This window comes from Rutidosis leptorrhynchoides, chromosome 2 (genome assembly GCF_046630445.1).
Source record: "Rutidosis leptorrhynchoides isolate AG116_Rl617_1_P2 chromosome 2, CSIRO_AGI_Rlap_v1, whole genome shotgun sequence".
Classification (NCBI taxonomy): domain Eukaryota; kingdom Viridiplantae; phylum Streptophyta; class Magnoliopsida; order Asterales; family Asteraceae; genus Rutidosis; species Rutidosis leptorrhynchoides.
This window is the reverse complement of record NC_092334.1, coordinates 486323032-486335336: the sequence shown is the minus strand read 5'-3', so window position 1 is coordinate 486335336 and position 12305 is coordinate 486323032. Positions and strand designations below refer to the sequence as shown.

The 12305-nt window shown below is 39.4% G+C and overlaps 1 protein-coding gene across 1 annotated transcript; it reads left to right on the top strand.

The window, feature by feature from the left end:
• Window positions 1-4329: 4329 nt before the first annotated feature.
• On the top strand, window positions 4330-4821 carry LOC139889449 (uncharacterized). The gene has a single exon (XM_071872402.1). It carries the CDS (start codon window positions 4330-4332, stop codon window positions 4819-4821), a length of 492 nt encoding a protein of 163 aa, XP_071728503.1.
• Window positions 4822-12305: the final 7484 nt, after the last annotated feature.

Sequence of the window (12305 nt, the reverse complement as noted above, 5' to 3'; positions counted from 1 at the left end):
GCCATTTCCACAGTTTCAAATGCCACCTCAGCAACAGTCACAGCCTCAACAGGGATATTAAAACCCGGGTCAAGTTATGTATCCCTACGTGATTCAAATGTGGCAGAAACCAACAATTGAAACTAAGAAAAAGTGTACTTTTAAGCAATTTCTTGAATGCAAACCTCCAGAGTATGTCGGTAGTTCTAATCCGACTGAAACCTTTGATTAGTTACGTGAGGTAGACTAAGCATTGGAAGCCTGTCAATGCGAGCCCGAATTACATGTTACTTATGCCAGCAGATTGTTGAAAAAGAAAGCAATGGGTTGGTGGGATTCAATAACTTCTCAGATGTCAAAGGAAATATTGAATCAGGTGACTTGGGAACAATTTGCAGGTAAGGTGTGCGAACAGTATTGCACTCCTTATGAGATCTCAAGAATGAAGCGGGAATTTATGAATCTGAAGATGACCAGACAGATGACAATTGATGAAGTGATTGAGAAGTTCACTGATAAGCTTCACTTTGTACAACAGTGGCTTCCTGATGAACAGTCTAAGATTGATCAGTTTGTGGAAATGATCTTGCCAGAATACAGATCATTGGTAAGAATGGCACCTTTATTACCTCAAGCTTTTGCAATAGCCAAGATGGTGGAAGGAGACATTAAGGCGGTCAGATAAATTCAAAATGAACCAGTGACGCAACCAAAACAGACATCAAACTAAGGTAGTTTCAAATCAAAGAAGTCTCATGGTGGTCAACAAAAGGGAAGATTTTCCCAAAGTGGTAGTAGTTCTAACCAGAGAGTGTGGTGCAATGGTTGTAAATCGACTCATGCGGGTCCTTGTACTAATTTGACAAAAAGGTGCATGCGGTGTGTAGTAATGGGTCACGATATCCAGGATTGCACATTCAAAGAAAATATTTGTTGGAATTGCCATAAATCAGGGCACAGATCAGTTGATTGTCCATCTATAAGAAGGATGAGTTCTGGGGTAGGGGCAGGAGCAAGGACAGCATCATTCGGTGGATCTTCAGCTTCGTCAACCGGACAGAAGCGTAAGACTCCTCCAAGACCTGAACCAAGAGCCTTCCAGAAGTCGGTAGACGCAGCTACTACTGCCGACGATGCTATCACTGGTATGTTTTTGGTTAACTCTACACCTGCTCATGTATTGTTTGATTGCGGAGCCAATCGTTTTTTTATGGCTACTAGATTATGTGATAAGTTAAACTTTCCTACTTCTATGTTACTTGAACCGTTAGAAGCGGAAGTAGCCAGTGGTAAGACCGTTCCAGTCACAACATCCATGTCTAGAATAAGTATAGAAATAGATGGGAGTGTATTTCTGGTGACTTGCTTAGTGATGCCCATATCTAGCTTTGATGTAGTTCTAGGTATGAACTGGTTGAGTTGCCATAAGGCAAGTATAAAATGTCATAAGAAATTGATTTCTTTCCCTTTATCTGATGAGACACGTGTTATAGCCCGGGGCGAATGGGGTGGGTTTGGTTGTCCTTTGATTTCGATGATGAAGGCTAGGAAATCGATAGTAAAAGGATGTGATACGTTTCTCGCGTATGTAATTGATGCTAAGAAAGAGAAAAAGATGGTAGTTGATATTCCAGTAGTGCGTGACTTCCCAGAAGTATTTCCAGATGAATTACCGAGTTTGCCACCAGTTAGGGAAGTAGAATACATAATTGAGTTGATGCCAGGATCTACACCAGTGGCTAAAGCTCCTTATAGGTTAGCTCCGTCCGAGATTCGCGACATGATGACGCAAATTCAGGATTTTCTAGATCGTGGGTTTATACAACCGAGTTCATCACCGTGGGGTGCTCCAGTGTTATTCGTGAAAAAGAAAGATGGTACGCTCCGAATGTGTATTGATTATCGAGAATTGAACAAAAGAACCGTGAAGAATAAGTATCCTCTTCCGAGGATAGATGATTTATTCGATCAGCTTCAAGGAGCTTCGTTCTTTTCAAAAATAGATTTACATTCCGGGTATCATCAGGTTCGTGTTGCTGAATTCGATATTCCAAAAACAGCATTTCATACTAGTTACGGTCATTATGAGTTTTTGGTGATGCCGTTCGGGTTAACGAATGCGCCATCAATTTTTATGGATTTAATGAATCGGGTGTATCGACAGTTTCTCGATAAGTTTGTCATAGTATTTATTGACAACATTCTGATCTATTCAAAGACAGAGTCTGAGCATGCTGATCACCTACGTCAAGTATTAGAATTGTTGAAACAAGAACAGCTATACGCGAAGTTTTCCAAATGTGAATTTTGGTTACGTGAAGTTCAGTTTCTGGGTTATGTTATTTTTCAAGAGGGAATCAAAGTGGATCCATCCAAAATAGAAGCGATAATGAATTGGAATGCACCGAAGACTCCGACTGAAATTAAGAGTTTTCTGGGTCTGGCAGGTTATTACCGTAGGTTTATCAAGGATTTCTCTAAGATTGAGGGTCCACTAACAAAGTTAACTAGAAAGGATATATCATTTCAATGGAGTGATGAGCAGGAGAAAGCATTTCAGACATTGAAGCAGCTATTGTGTCAAGCTCCAATATTAGCGTTACCTGAGGGTACTGATGATTTTATGGTATATTGTGATGCGTCATATGTGCGTTTGGGTTGTGTGTTAATGCAGCGAGAGAAGGTTATTATGTATGCTTCACGGCAGTTGAAAACTCATGAAAAGAATTATCCAGTACATGACTTAGAAATGGCAGCAGTAGTTTTTACTTAAAAGCTATGCAGACATTATTTATACGGTACGCACTGCGTTATTTGTACAGATCACAAGAGTTTACAGTATATCTTTTCTCAGAAAGAGTTGAATATGCGGCAGAGACGGTGGCAAGAATTAATAAAATATTATGATTGTGAAATCCGCTACCATCCGGGTAAGGCAAATATAGTCGCTGATGCTTTAAGCCGAAAAGGAACCATTGAGAATGTGAAATTTATGCGAATAGAAATTGTATCAGATCTGATCGAACGCTTGAAAATAACTCAATTTGAAGCCTTAAGGGATGAACATTTAAAATCCGAGCTTCTAGTTAAGAGAAAAAGGGATTTAATTCACGATTCTCGTGGATTAAAAACCTTCAACAATCGAATATGGGTTCCTTTACTCGGAGAATTGAGAGAATTAATTATAAATGAGGTGCACAAGTCAAGATTATCCATTCATCCAGGAGGTACAAAGATGTATCATGATTTGAAAACCCTGTATTGGTGGCCAACAATGAAGAACGACATCGCACATTTTGTGGAAAAATGTCATATTTGCGCCCAAGTTAAAGCTGAACATCAAAAACCCTATGGATCATTACGTCAATTATAAATTCCAGAATGAAAATGCGAACATATAACGATGGATTTTGTAACCAAGTTACCCAGAACCTAGAAAGGACATGATATGATCTGGGTGATTGTTGATCGATTAACCAAGAGCGCACACTTTTTGCCTGCTAGTGAAATGACGCTGTTGAGTAAATTGGCTCAGTTGTACATAAATGAAGTTGTAGCTCGGCATGTGATACCATTATCTATTGTGTCAGATAGGGATTCAAGATTTGTATCTAACTTCTGGCAGAGTTTACAACAAAATTTGGGTACTCGAATTAATCTTAGTACATCGTATCATCCTCAAACGGACGATCAAAGTGAACGAACTATTTAAATGCAAGAGGGTATGTTAAGAGCCTGTGTGTTAGAATATGGTGGGATATGGGATTCTCATTTACCATTGATAGAATTTGCATAAAATAATTCGTATCATTCGAGTATCGGCATGCCACCCTACGAGATGTTTTATGGTAGACGATGCAGAACTCTGACTTGTTAGTTAGAGGCCGGAGAGAAAAAATTTGCAGGTCCTGAAATTGTACAACAAACCGCTGATAAAGTTGCAATAGCTCGAGCGAAGTTAAAAGTTGCCAGAGATAGACAGAAAATGTACGCATATCCTCGTCGACGACCAGTGACATTTTCTGTGGGTGAATGTGTGTACCTGAAGGTATCGTCGTGGAAAGGTGTAATTCGGTTCGGTAAAAACGAAAAATTAGCCCCAAGGTATATAGGTCCATTTAACATCAGGCAAATATTAAATGATCAAACAATGGTTCTGGATCTTCCTGCAGAGTTAGCTAGCATTATATGCCACCCTACGAGATGTTGTATGGTAGACGATGCAGAACTCCGACTTGTTGGTTAGAGGCCGGAGAGAAACAATTTGCAGGTCCTGAAATTGTACAACAAACCGCTGATAAAGTTGCAATAGCTCGAGCGAAGTTAAAAGTTGCCAGAGATAGACAGAAAATGTACGCAGATCCTCGTCGACGACCAGTGACATTTTTTGTGGCTGAACGTGTGTACCTGAAGGTATCGTCGTGGAAAGGTGTAATTCGGTTCGGTAAACGCGAAAAATTAGCCCCAAGGTATATAGGTCCATTTAACATCAGGCAGATATTAAATGATCAAACAATGGTTCTGGATCTTCCTGTAGAGTTAGCTGGCATTCACGATACGTTTAACATATGTTATCTTCGTAAGTGCAAGGTAGACGACGAAAGTCAGATTCTACCGTTGCAGGATTTAAAGGTTGAAATGAATAAAAAGTTAGTTAAACAACCAGTCAGGATTGTTGACAGAAAGGTTACCAAGCTACGTAAGAAACAGATACCAATGGTACTTGTAGAATGGAAACATAGTTTGGGTTCCAATTTGACTTGGGAAACGGAAGAGCTAATGAAAGCTAGATACCCTCAATTGTTTGACCTGGACCAGATTCCAAGGACGGAATCTTCTTAAGGGGGTGGATTTGTAACAACCTCGAACCGGGCCTAGTGGTAAATGACCTTTTTACTCTTAGTTAATATTAATTTATTAATATTAGTGATTTTAATAATTATAGGTGTATAATTATTTGGTTGTTCAGTTATGTGCGCTTTGTGATAAGGGTCACAGAACATGTTTCGTTATGTGAATTGGACCTCGTTAGGACCGCCTAATGAGGTACATTGTGTTTTACTTAACTGGTAAATACTCGTGTGAAATGGGGAGTGGGGTTTCCTCACTATGAAGAAACCCCAATTGAATATATACTCCTGTACGTTCTATTCCTTCCCTTTTTAGAAACTTTGAACCCTAAAACACACTCCATGCTCTCTTAATCTTTGAAATCAAAAGTGCAAATCCAAGCCTTGTGAATTCGTTTATCTGATTCTAGCATTTACAAGGATCAAAACAAGGTAAACATCACTGAATTTGGTGAATTAAAAAGTGGGTTTGGGTTAAAATGGATTTTGGTGATTTTTGAGCTTGATTCTTGTTTATATGTGTTTGTTATGGTTGATTGATGTTAGGAATAGTTTATATATGTATTATGTGATATTATTGAGCCTTTGGATCGACCAAAACAAGCAAAAATCGAGTTGTGGCTCAAAAAACGCGAAAACAGCGACCTGGAGCTGTTCTACAGCTCCCACACGAGTGACAGCTCAACCACGTGGTTGAGCACACTTCTGAGGGCTCAACCACATGGTTGAGGGTTCAACCGCATGAGTGAGACCTCAACCGTGCGAGTGAGCAGTGGTCAGTTTTTGGTAAAATTGAAAAGGCTGTTACTTTCAAACCGTAACTCCGTTTTCGACGAATAAACTATCGTTGGAATCATCCTGAAGTGTACATTACAATGATAAGGTTTTAAGACACTAAATAAAACTTTAATTTCGGTGAAAAAAGCTCGAATTGCAATTATGCTGCTGTTCTTGCTCAACCGTGCGAGTGAGGCACTCACCCGTACGGGTGAGGTGTCCAACCATGCATGTGAGCTACTAAATCATGTAAGTGGACTTTAAAGTCACTCGTGGGTGTAGTTTTTCAATCATTCGAATGAGGATACTCATCTGTACGAGTGAGCTGGTCAGTCGAACGAGTGAGACCCCTCCCGTGCGAGTGATAGGGTTTGTATGATTAGGTCAAGTGCAACTCTGACCCATTTACAGTATTGATGTGTTTATTTCTTCTGATGTATAATTTGATTGAAATGGTTACTAACTAGAGAAATGATATTCTCAGGTGATAAAGGAAAAGGTGAAGGCTCGGTGAAATAAGACTACTGAGTTCTTGTATTTCCAGGTGAGTGGGACTATCCTAATGTTTATAAGTATTTAGTAGCCGGTTATGCTATTGTTACCTTGGCTTACTCACCTGAATAATTAGTATAGTATATGATATATTGTGCTATATTCTGTGACTTGTTGTGGCCACCCTGGATGCCGACTACGGGTTAGTAGTCTGGTAGTGATATTGCCGATTGCGGGTTTTGTAGCGGCAACTGGCTTACATGTGGGGCAGCTATGGTTTTGTAGCTATGCTAAATTTGTAAGTTGGGCAAGAGGCAGGAATGAGTCTCTCTGGTTCAGGAATTACTATTCACGTAGTATAGTTGAATGATGCACCCCCTGCATCTGGATACTATGCGAGGGAGACAGTAATTGGAATTATCGGTATACTCCAGCTTGATCAATTGGAGTTAAGGGCCCGGCCAGGCCGCCGATCCTCTTGTTATCAAGAACTTGTTTGTGTATTGGCTAGCTTAATGCTATATGCTTATACGTGTTAGAACTGTGCCTTGTGCTAACCCCTCACTTCCTCCCATGCAGGTAGACTTGTATGCTAGGGTTTTTGGGAGGAGCTTGCTGTTTTGATGGATATGTTTGAAGAGCAAACTCTGATGTCTTTTGTATAACATAATAATAGTTGTTTAACGTAACACCTGATAAGTTATAATAATCGTGTGGTATTGTAAAACTTAAGTATTATATGTATAAAGTTTTCGCTGTGTATTTAAAAAAAATGGACGGTGTTACATTTAACAACTCTTGCATTTCCATTGGTGCTAAACGATAAGGAGTTTTAGCAATGGGAGTAGCCCCCGGAACAAACTCAATGCGAAATTCAACTTGTCTTTCCGCCGGAACACCCGGTAATTCATCCGGAAAAACATCTTCGAATTCATTTACCACCGAAATTTCATGAATGTATGGTGGCTCTTCACGAGTGTCGACTACATGAGCAAGAAAAGCCATGTGACCACTACTAAGAAAACGATGTGCCCGTGCAATAGTGCATAATGGCACAAGTCTCCTCCGTTTCTCGCCATGAATAATTAACTCTCCCCACTAGGGGTCTTCATACGAATAGACTTTTCATGGCATGCGATATCGGCTCTATAACGATCGAGCCAATCCATACCAATGACAATATCAAACTCGCCCAAAGTCATCGGGATGAGATCAATTTTAAAGATTTCGGCACCAAACACAATATTACAATCATTACACACATCAACCCCTAGCACCATATTACCATCCACTATTTCAACTTCTACCGGATGACTTAACTTAGCTAGCGGTTTATTAAGCTTAGACACAAATCTTGGAGAAACAAACGATAAATTAGCACCTCTATTAAATAGGATCCTTGCCGGATTAGAGTTAACCATGAAAGTACCTGAGACAACTTCATTGGATTGCTTGGCTTCATCATTCATCATCAAATAATTTCATCCTCTAGCCGTACCCGCCGCCTTCTCTAACCGTTTAACATGATCGGTGTTCAAATTGGGACACTCCGACTTTCGGTGTCCTTGTTTTTGGTAGTTGAAACATGTGAGTTTGTTTCCTGAAGATGGGTTCGGGCAATCACGAGCCATATGACCCATTTGTCCACAATTGTACAATGTATAATAAAAACCCCCAGAAGCGCCCTTCTTCACGCTATTGACACTTTCTGAACCCTTCTTGTTCTTGTTCTTTTTGTTTAAAAAGTTAGAATGACTAGAACCTTCAAACTTTCTCTTGGAAAAAGAGAAATCACTTCTTTTCAGAACTTCCGGTTCAAAACCCCGAGCTAACTCATACAACTCTTCAAAAGACTTAGCCATTCCCCGACTAATCTTACGTTTCAACTCATCGCTCAAAGTGCGATAGAAATCTAGCATCAACATTCGGTCATCACCAACATACTCCGGACAAAAATGAGTCTTTGACAAGAATGTAGACTTGAGGGTAACCAAGTCCATAGAACCTTGTCGCAAATCGTGCAACTCATCCCAAATTGTATTTAGGTCAGCTTGAGTTCGATATTCAACAAAGAACTCCTTTTTAAACTCCTCCCACGTCAAGCTCATACATTGTTCTTCCCCATACAATTGAATTTTATCATCCCACCACAACTTCGCCTCCTCACGCAACATGCTAGAACCGTACCTCGTCTTCTTCTCGGGAGGACATTTCACGGTACGGAAAGCCCCCTCGATGTCGGAGATCCAACACGTACTTTTCAACGGATCCCTCACCCCATTTAACATAGGAGGTTGAGCATCCTTGAAGTTTTTGTAATGGAAGTCCCGTCTTCCATGTCCCCCATTACCATCACCCCCTTCGCCACGAGGATAAATATTTCTAGCTTCTAACCTCTTCGATCGAGGCATTCATTCGCTCATTAATTAAATCAGTTACTTTCCCATCAACCGAGTCTTGGAAAACCTTTCGGACGTCCTCAAGAAATTCTGCTTTTTGCTTCTTAAAGATGGCCTCAACTTTGGCCGTGAATTCGAGGTCTTCGCTCGTACCTCCGTCATTGTTTTCGGGTCCGTTTCTCGTCTTCATACTATAAAACGGAAATAGGTTAAACGATGAAATGAAAGGACATAACATATATATATATAGATATACACCTCACCGCCCCATCTTGCTCAACAATCGTCGTACATCGCTTGTTTGACACGATTTGAACCCGTAACAATGGTAGCTAATCATTGTTACGCGAGCATGTCGCATTAACTTGCTAGTACAACATCTATCTCGCTTGATGATTGCAAACACAACACAAAACAATTAGCGCAAGGTTAGTTCACCTAAACCTAGGCACTAACCAATCCCCAGTCCGACCCGTCTCCTACAAGTCCCGCATAAAGCGCATACACAAATTAAGTCTAAGTCTAGGCACCTATCTCAAGTCGCCTAAATCCCTTAGACCATGTTCTGATACCACTTGTAACAACCCAACCCGTTATCCAACCGTAAACAGTAAACAAATTTTTATTTTATTTACACAGTGTAGTGCGCTGCACGCAGCACCTTGGGGTGCGCGGTTCGCAGGTGGCCTGGCAGCCCGCTGTCCGGATATTTCAATTTTTGATTAATGATCTCCCACTTCCCTACACTTTTAGATGAAACGCTTTTCAAAACATATTAATATGTAAAACTCACACAATTCAATAATAAAACAAGTTTTACGACACCGGGCCCACATCGACCCGAATTATGAGTTTCATACAAAATATAAGTTTCGACCACATTAGTTTAAATTCCAAACGACACTAGAGCATGATGTTTGGGGGTTAAACTACCCAAATCTTGGTCAACTTCAAAAGCTAACACATCCAAAAAGCTTCTCCTAACATAACAAAGCGGGATCACTAGTCCAAACGAATACCCTTTCCCTTGTCCACGCCAGATCCTATAAAAAGGTAAACAACGAGACGGTAAGCAAAACGCTTAGTGAATGCAATAATTATACACGTACATATATAACCTACTTACTTGCAATCACATACACAATTACCTCATACCCGCTAGCATTTAAATTAGCTTACCATCTTAAAGTACAAAGCTAAAATCCCCAATATCACGAGCTAGCACAAACGATAGCATATAACACGTACAATATATTATGCTATTTAACAACACATAACCATGATTAACCAATCGTACAAGGGAATGGCACTCATGAAAGACCATCGGTGTTCATAACATCCGTTAGTATACTTAACACCTCGTATCACTAATCCCCGGGTGGCATCTTAACACCTCGATACTTCACCCCGAGTGGCATCTTAACACCTCAATGCTTCACCCTTGGTTTTACGGAGTGGTGCCTTAACACTTCGACACTTCACTCCTAGGTGGCATCTTAACACCTCGATGCTTCACCCGTCAATTACTTAGAGTGGCATCTTAACACCTCGATGCTTCACCCCGAGTGGCGTCTTAACACCTCGACACTTCACTCGTCACGTAAAATGTGGTGTCTTAGCACTTCGACACTTCACATCTCACTCTACAATAAATAAATACATTATATACCTACGCATATAATTATTCCACCCACCTTAACGATTCGGTGACGGTTTTATACTTCCGCAAGCTTCAAGCAAGGTATCTAATACAATAAGTACTCAATTAACACACAAATAAATTGGTCAACCAACTCACTCACCATCCTTGTGTCATTTTGACCCATAGTGCAATTTCGACCCATTTGCACTCTTAACCCTAATATTTGGGTCAACTTGCCAAAACCATAACACTAGCCAATTATGGTCTTAATACGCCTATTAACACAAGGTTAGTATGTTTTCATGTTCATTTAATCACTTAGGTCACCAAAGACCCATTTGACCCATTCCAAGGTTAACACACCCATTTGGGTCACCAACATGCCCAAATAACCCCCATTTACTCATTATCTAGGTGTGCTAGTAATTAACTAACCAATTAAGACTCATAAACTCATTTGTCATTTCAAAATCCTAGGTTAGTCATCTTTGAGTCCTCATGACCCAAACTTACCCAAAAACACCCAAAATCACCAAATATGGGTTTTGTGTTCATCACTAACCCAAAACCTAACCCTTAAACAAAGTAAAATAAGGAAATCAAAGTTAGGACATACCACCATAATCAAAACGTAGCTAGTGGATGGATGAACAACTTTAACACACGCGCTTTGGCCCGAAATCAACTTCTTCCTTCCCGATTCGAGCTTTCTCTCACTTAATGGGTTTCTCACTCTAGGAATTGAATTTGGAGAGATGATGTGGTAGGTGATAAGGTTGAATGTGTTTCAACCACCACCCAACTGGCCTTTACAGCCCTAAACTCGCCCTCATGTGAAAAGATAACAATACCCTTCATTAACTTTTATTTAAAAAGCAGAAAACTGTGCCCATGAGCAGTGCGCCACGTGTAACATCCCAGGTAAAACGTTCCCCGTAGCATGATATTGTCCGCTTTGCAGAGATATGGACGTACCCTTATCTCCCCCGTAGGTTGCTCACGGATTTTTCTTGGTGACCACACACGACGAACACTTTCCTAGGAGGTCACCCATCCTAGTAGTGCTCTCGCCTGAGCACGCTTAACTGCAGAGTTCTCATGGGATCTGCTGCGCTTGTGGTCCCAAAACGCGTCATGCTAGGAAAGGTCTCCACACCCTTATAAGGCATGCTTCGTTCCCCTCTCCAACCGATGTGGGACGGATGTAACACAGATGTTACACCACGTGCACCCTTAAGTGTGCGCGGCGCGCATAAGTGTCTGGACAGCTTCTGACTTCTGTTTAAATACACAATGCTAACCACACCTCATGTACCCTGTTTACCTCTGTACAATAATTATTCGGGTCTTACACTTCTCGTTGTTTTTACAGACACATTGATGTACTTAACTTGATCGGAATAAATGAAGTACATATATTCTCTCACCATTATCTTTCAATTTTCATCACAATTACTATTTTCTTTGTCATAAAAGCCTACATAGAACCTTTTATTGAGACGTGTATTTCGCATACATATATAACGTAATTAATCTCGTAAAAAGAACTCATATTTGAATTTGATTAATAATATAATAATAATTAATGAGAGTGAATTTTTTCCCCAAAAAATATGAAATAAATAAATAAGTAGATTTAATTTAATTAGTTATTAATTAGATTAATGACATCATCTTAAAGGCTTAGATTTTTTTCTTTTTCTTTTTTATTTTCTCTTAACAAAGGAATTAGCATAATAATAACATAATCATTATAGGACTTAACTTGGCTGAAATAAATGAAGTACATATATTCTCTCACTATTATCTTTCAATTTTCATCACAAATACTATTTTCTGTGTCATAAAAGCCTACATAGAACCTTTTATTAAGACGTTTATTTCGCATACATATATAACGTAAGTAATCTCATAAAGAGAGCTCATATTTGAATTTGAATAATAATATAATAATAATTAATAATTAAATAGAGTGAATTCCCGAAAAACATGAAATAAATAAATAAGTATATTTAATTTAATTAGTCATTAATTAGATTAATGACATCATCTTAAGGGCTTAGATTTTTTCTTTTTGATTTTTTCTTAACAAAAAAAAATTAGCCTAATAATGACATAATCATTATAGGATTTTAATAGAAACTATAGATACGGAGTATATGTATT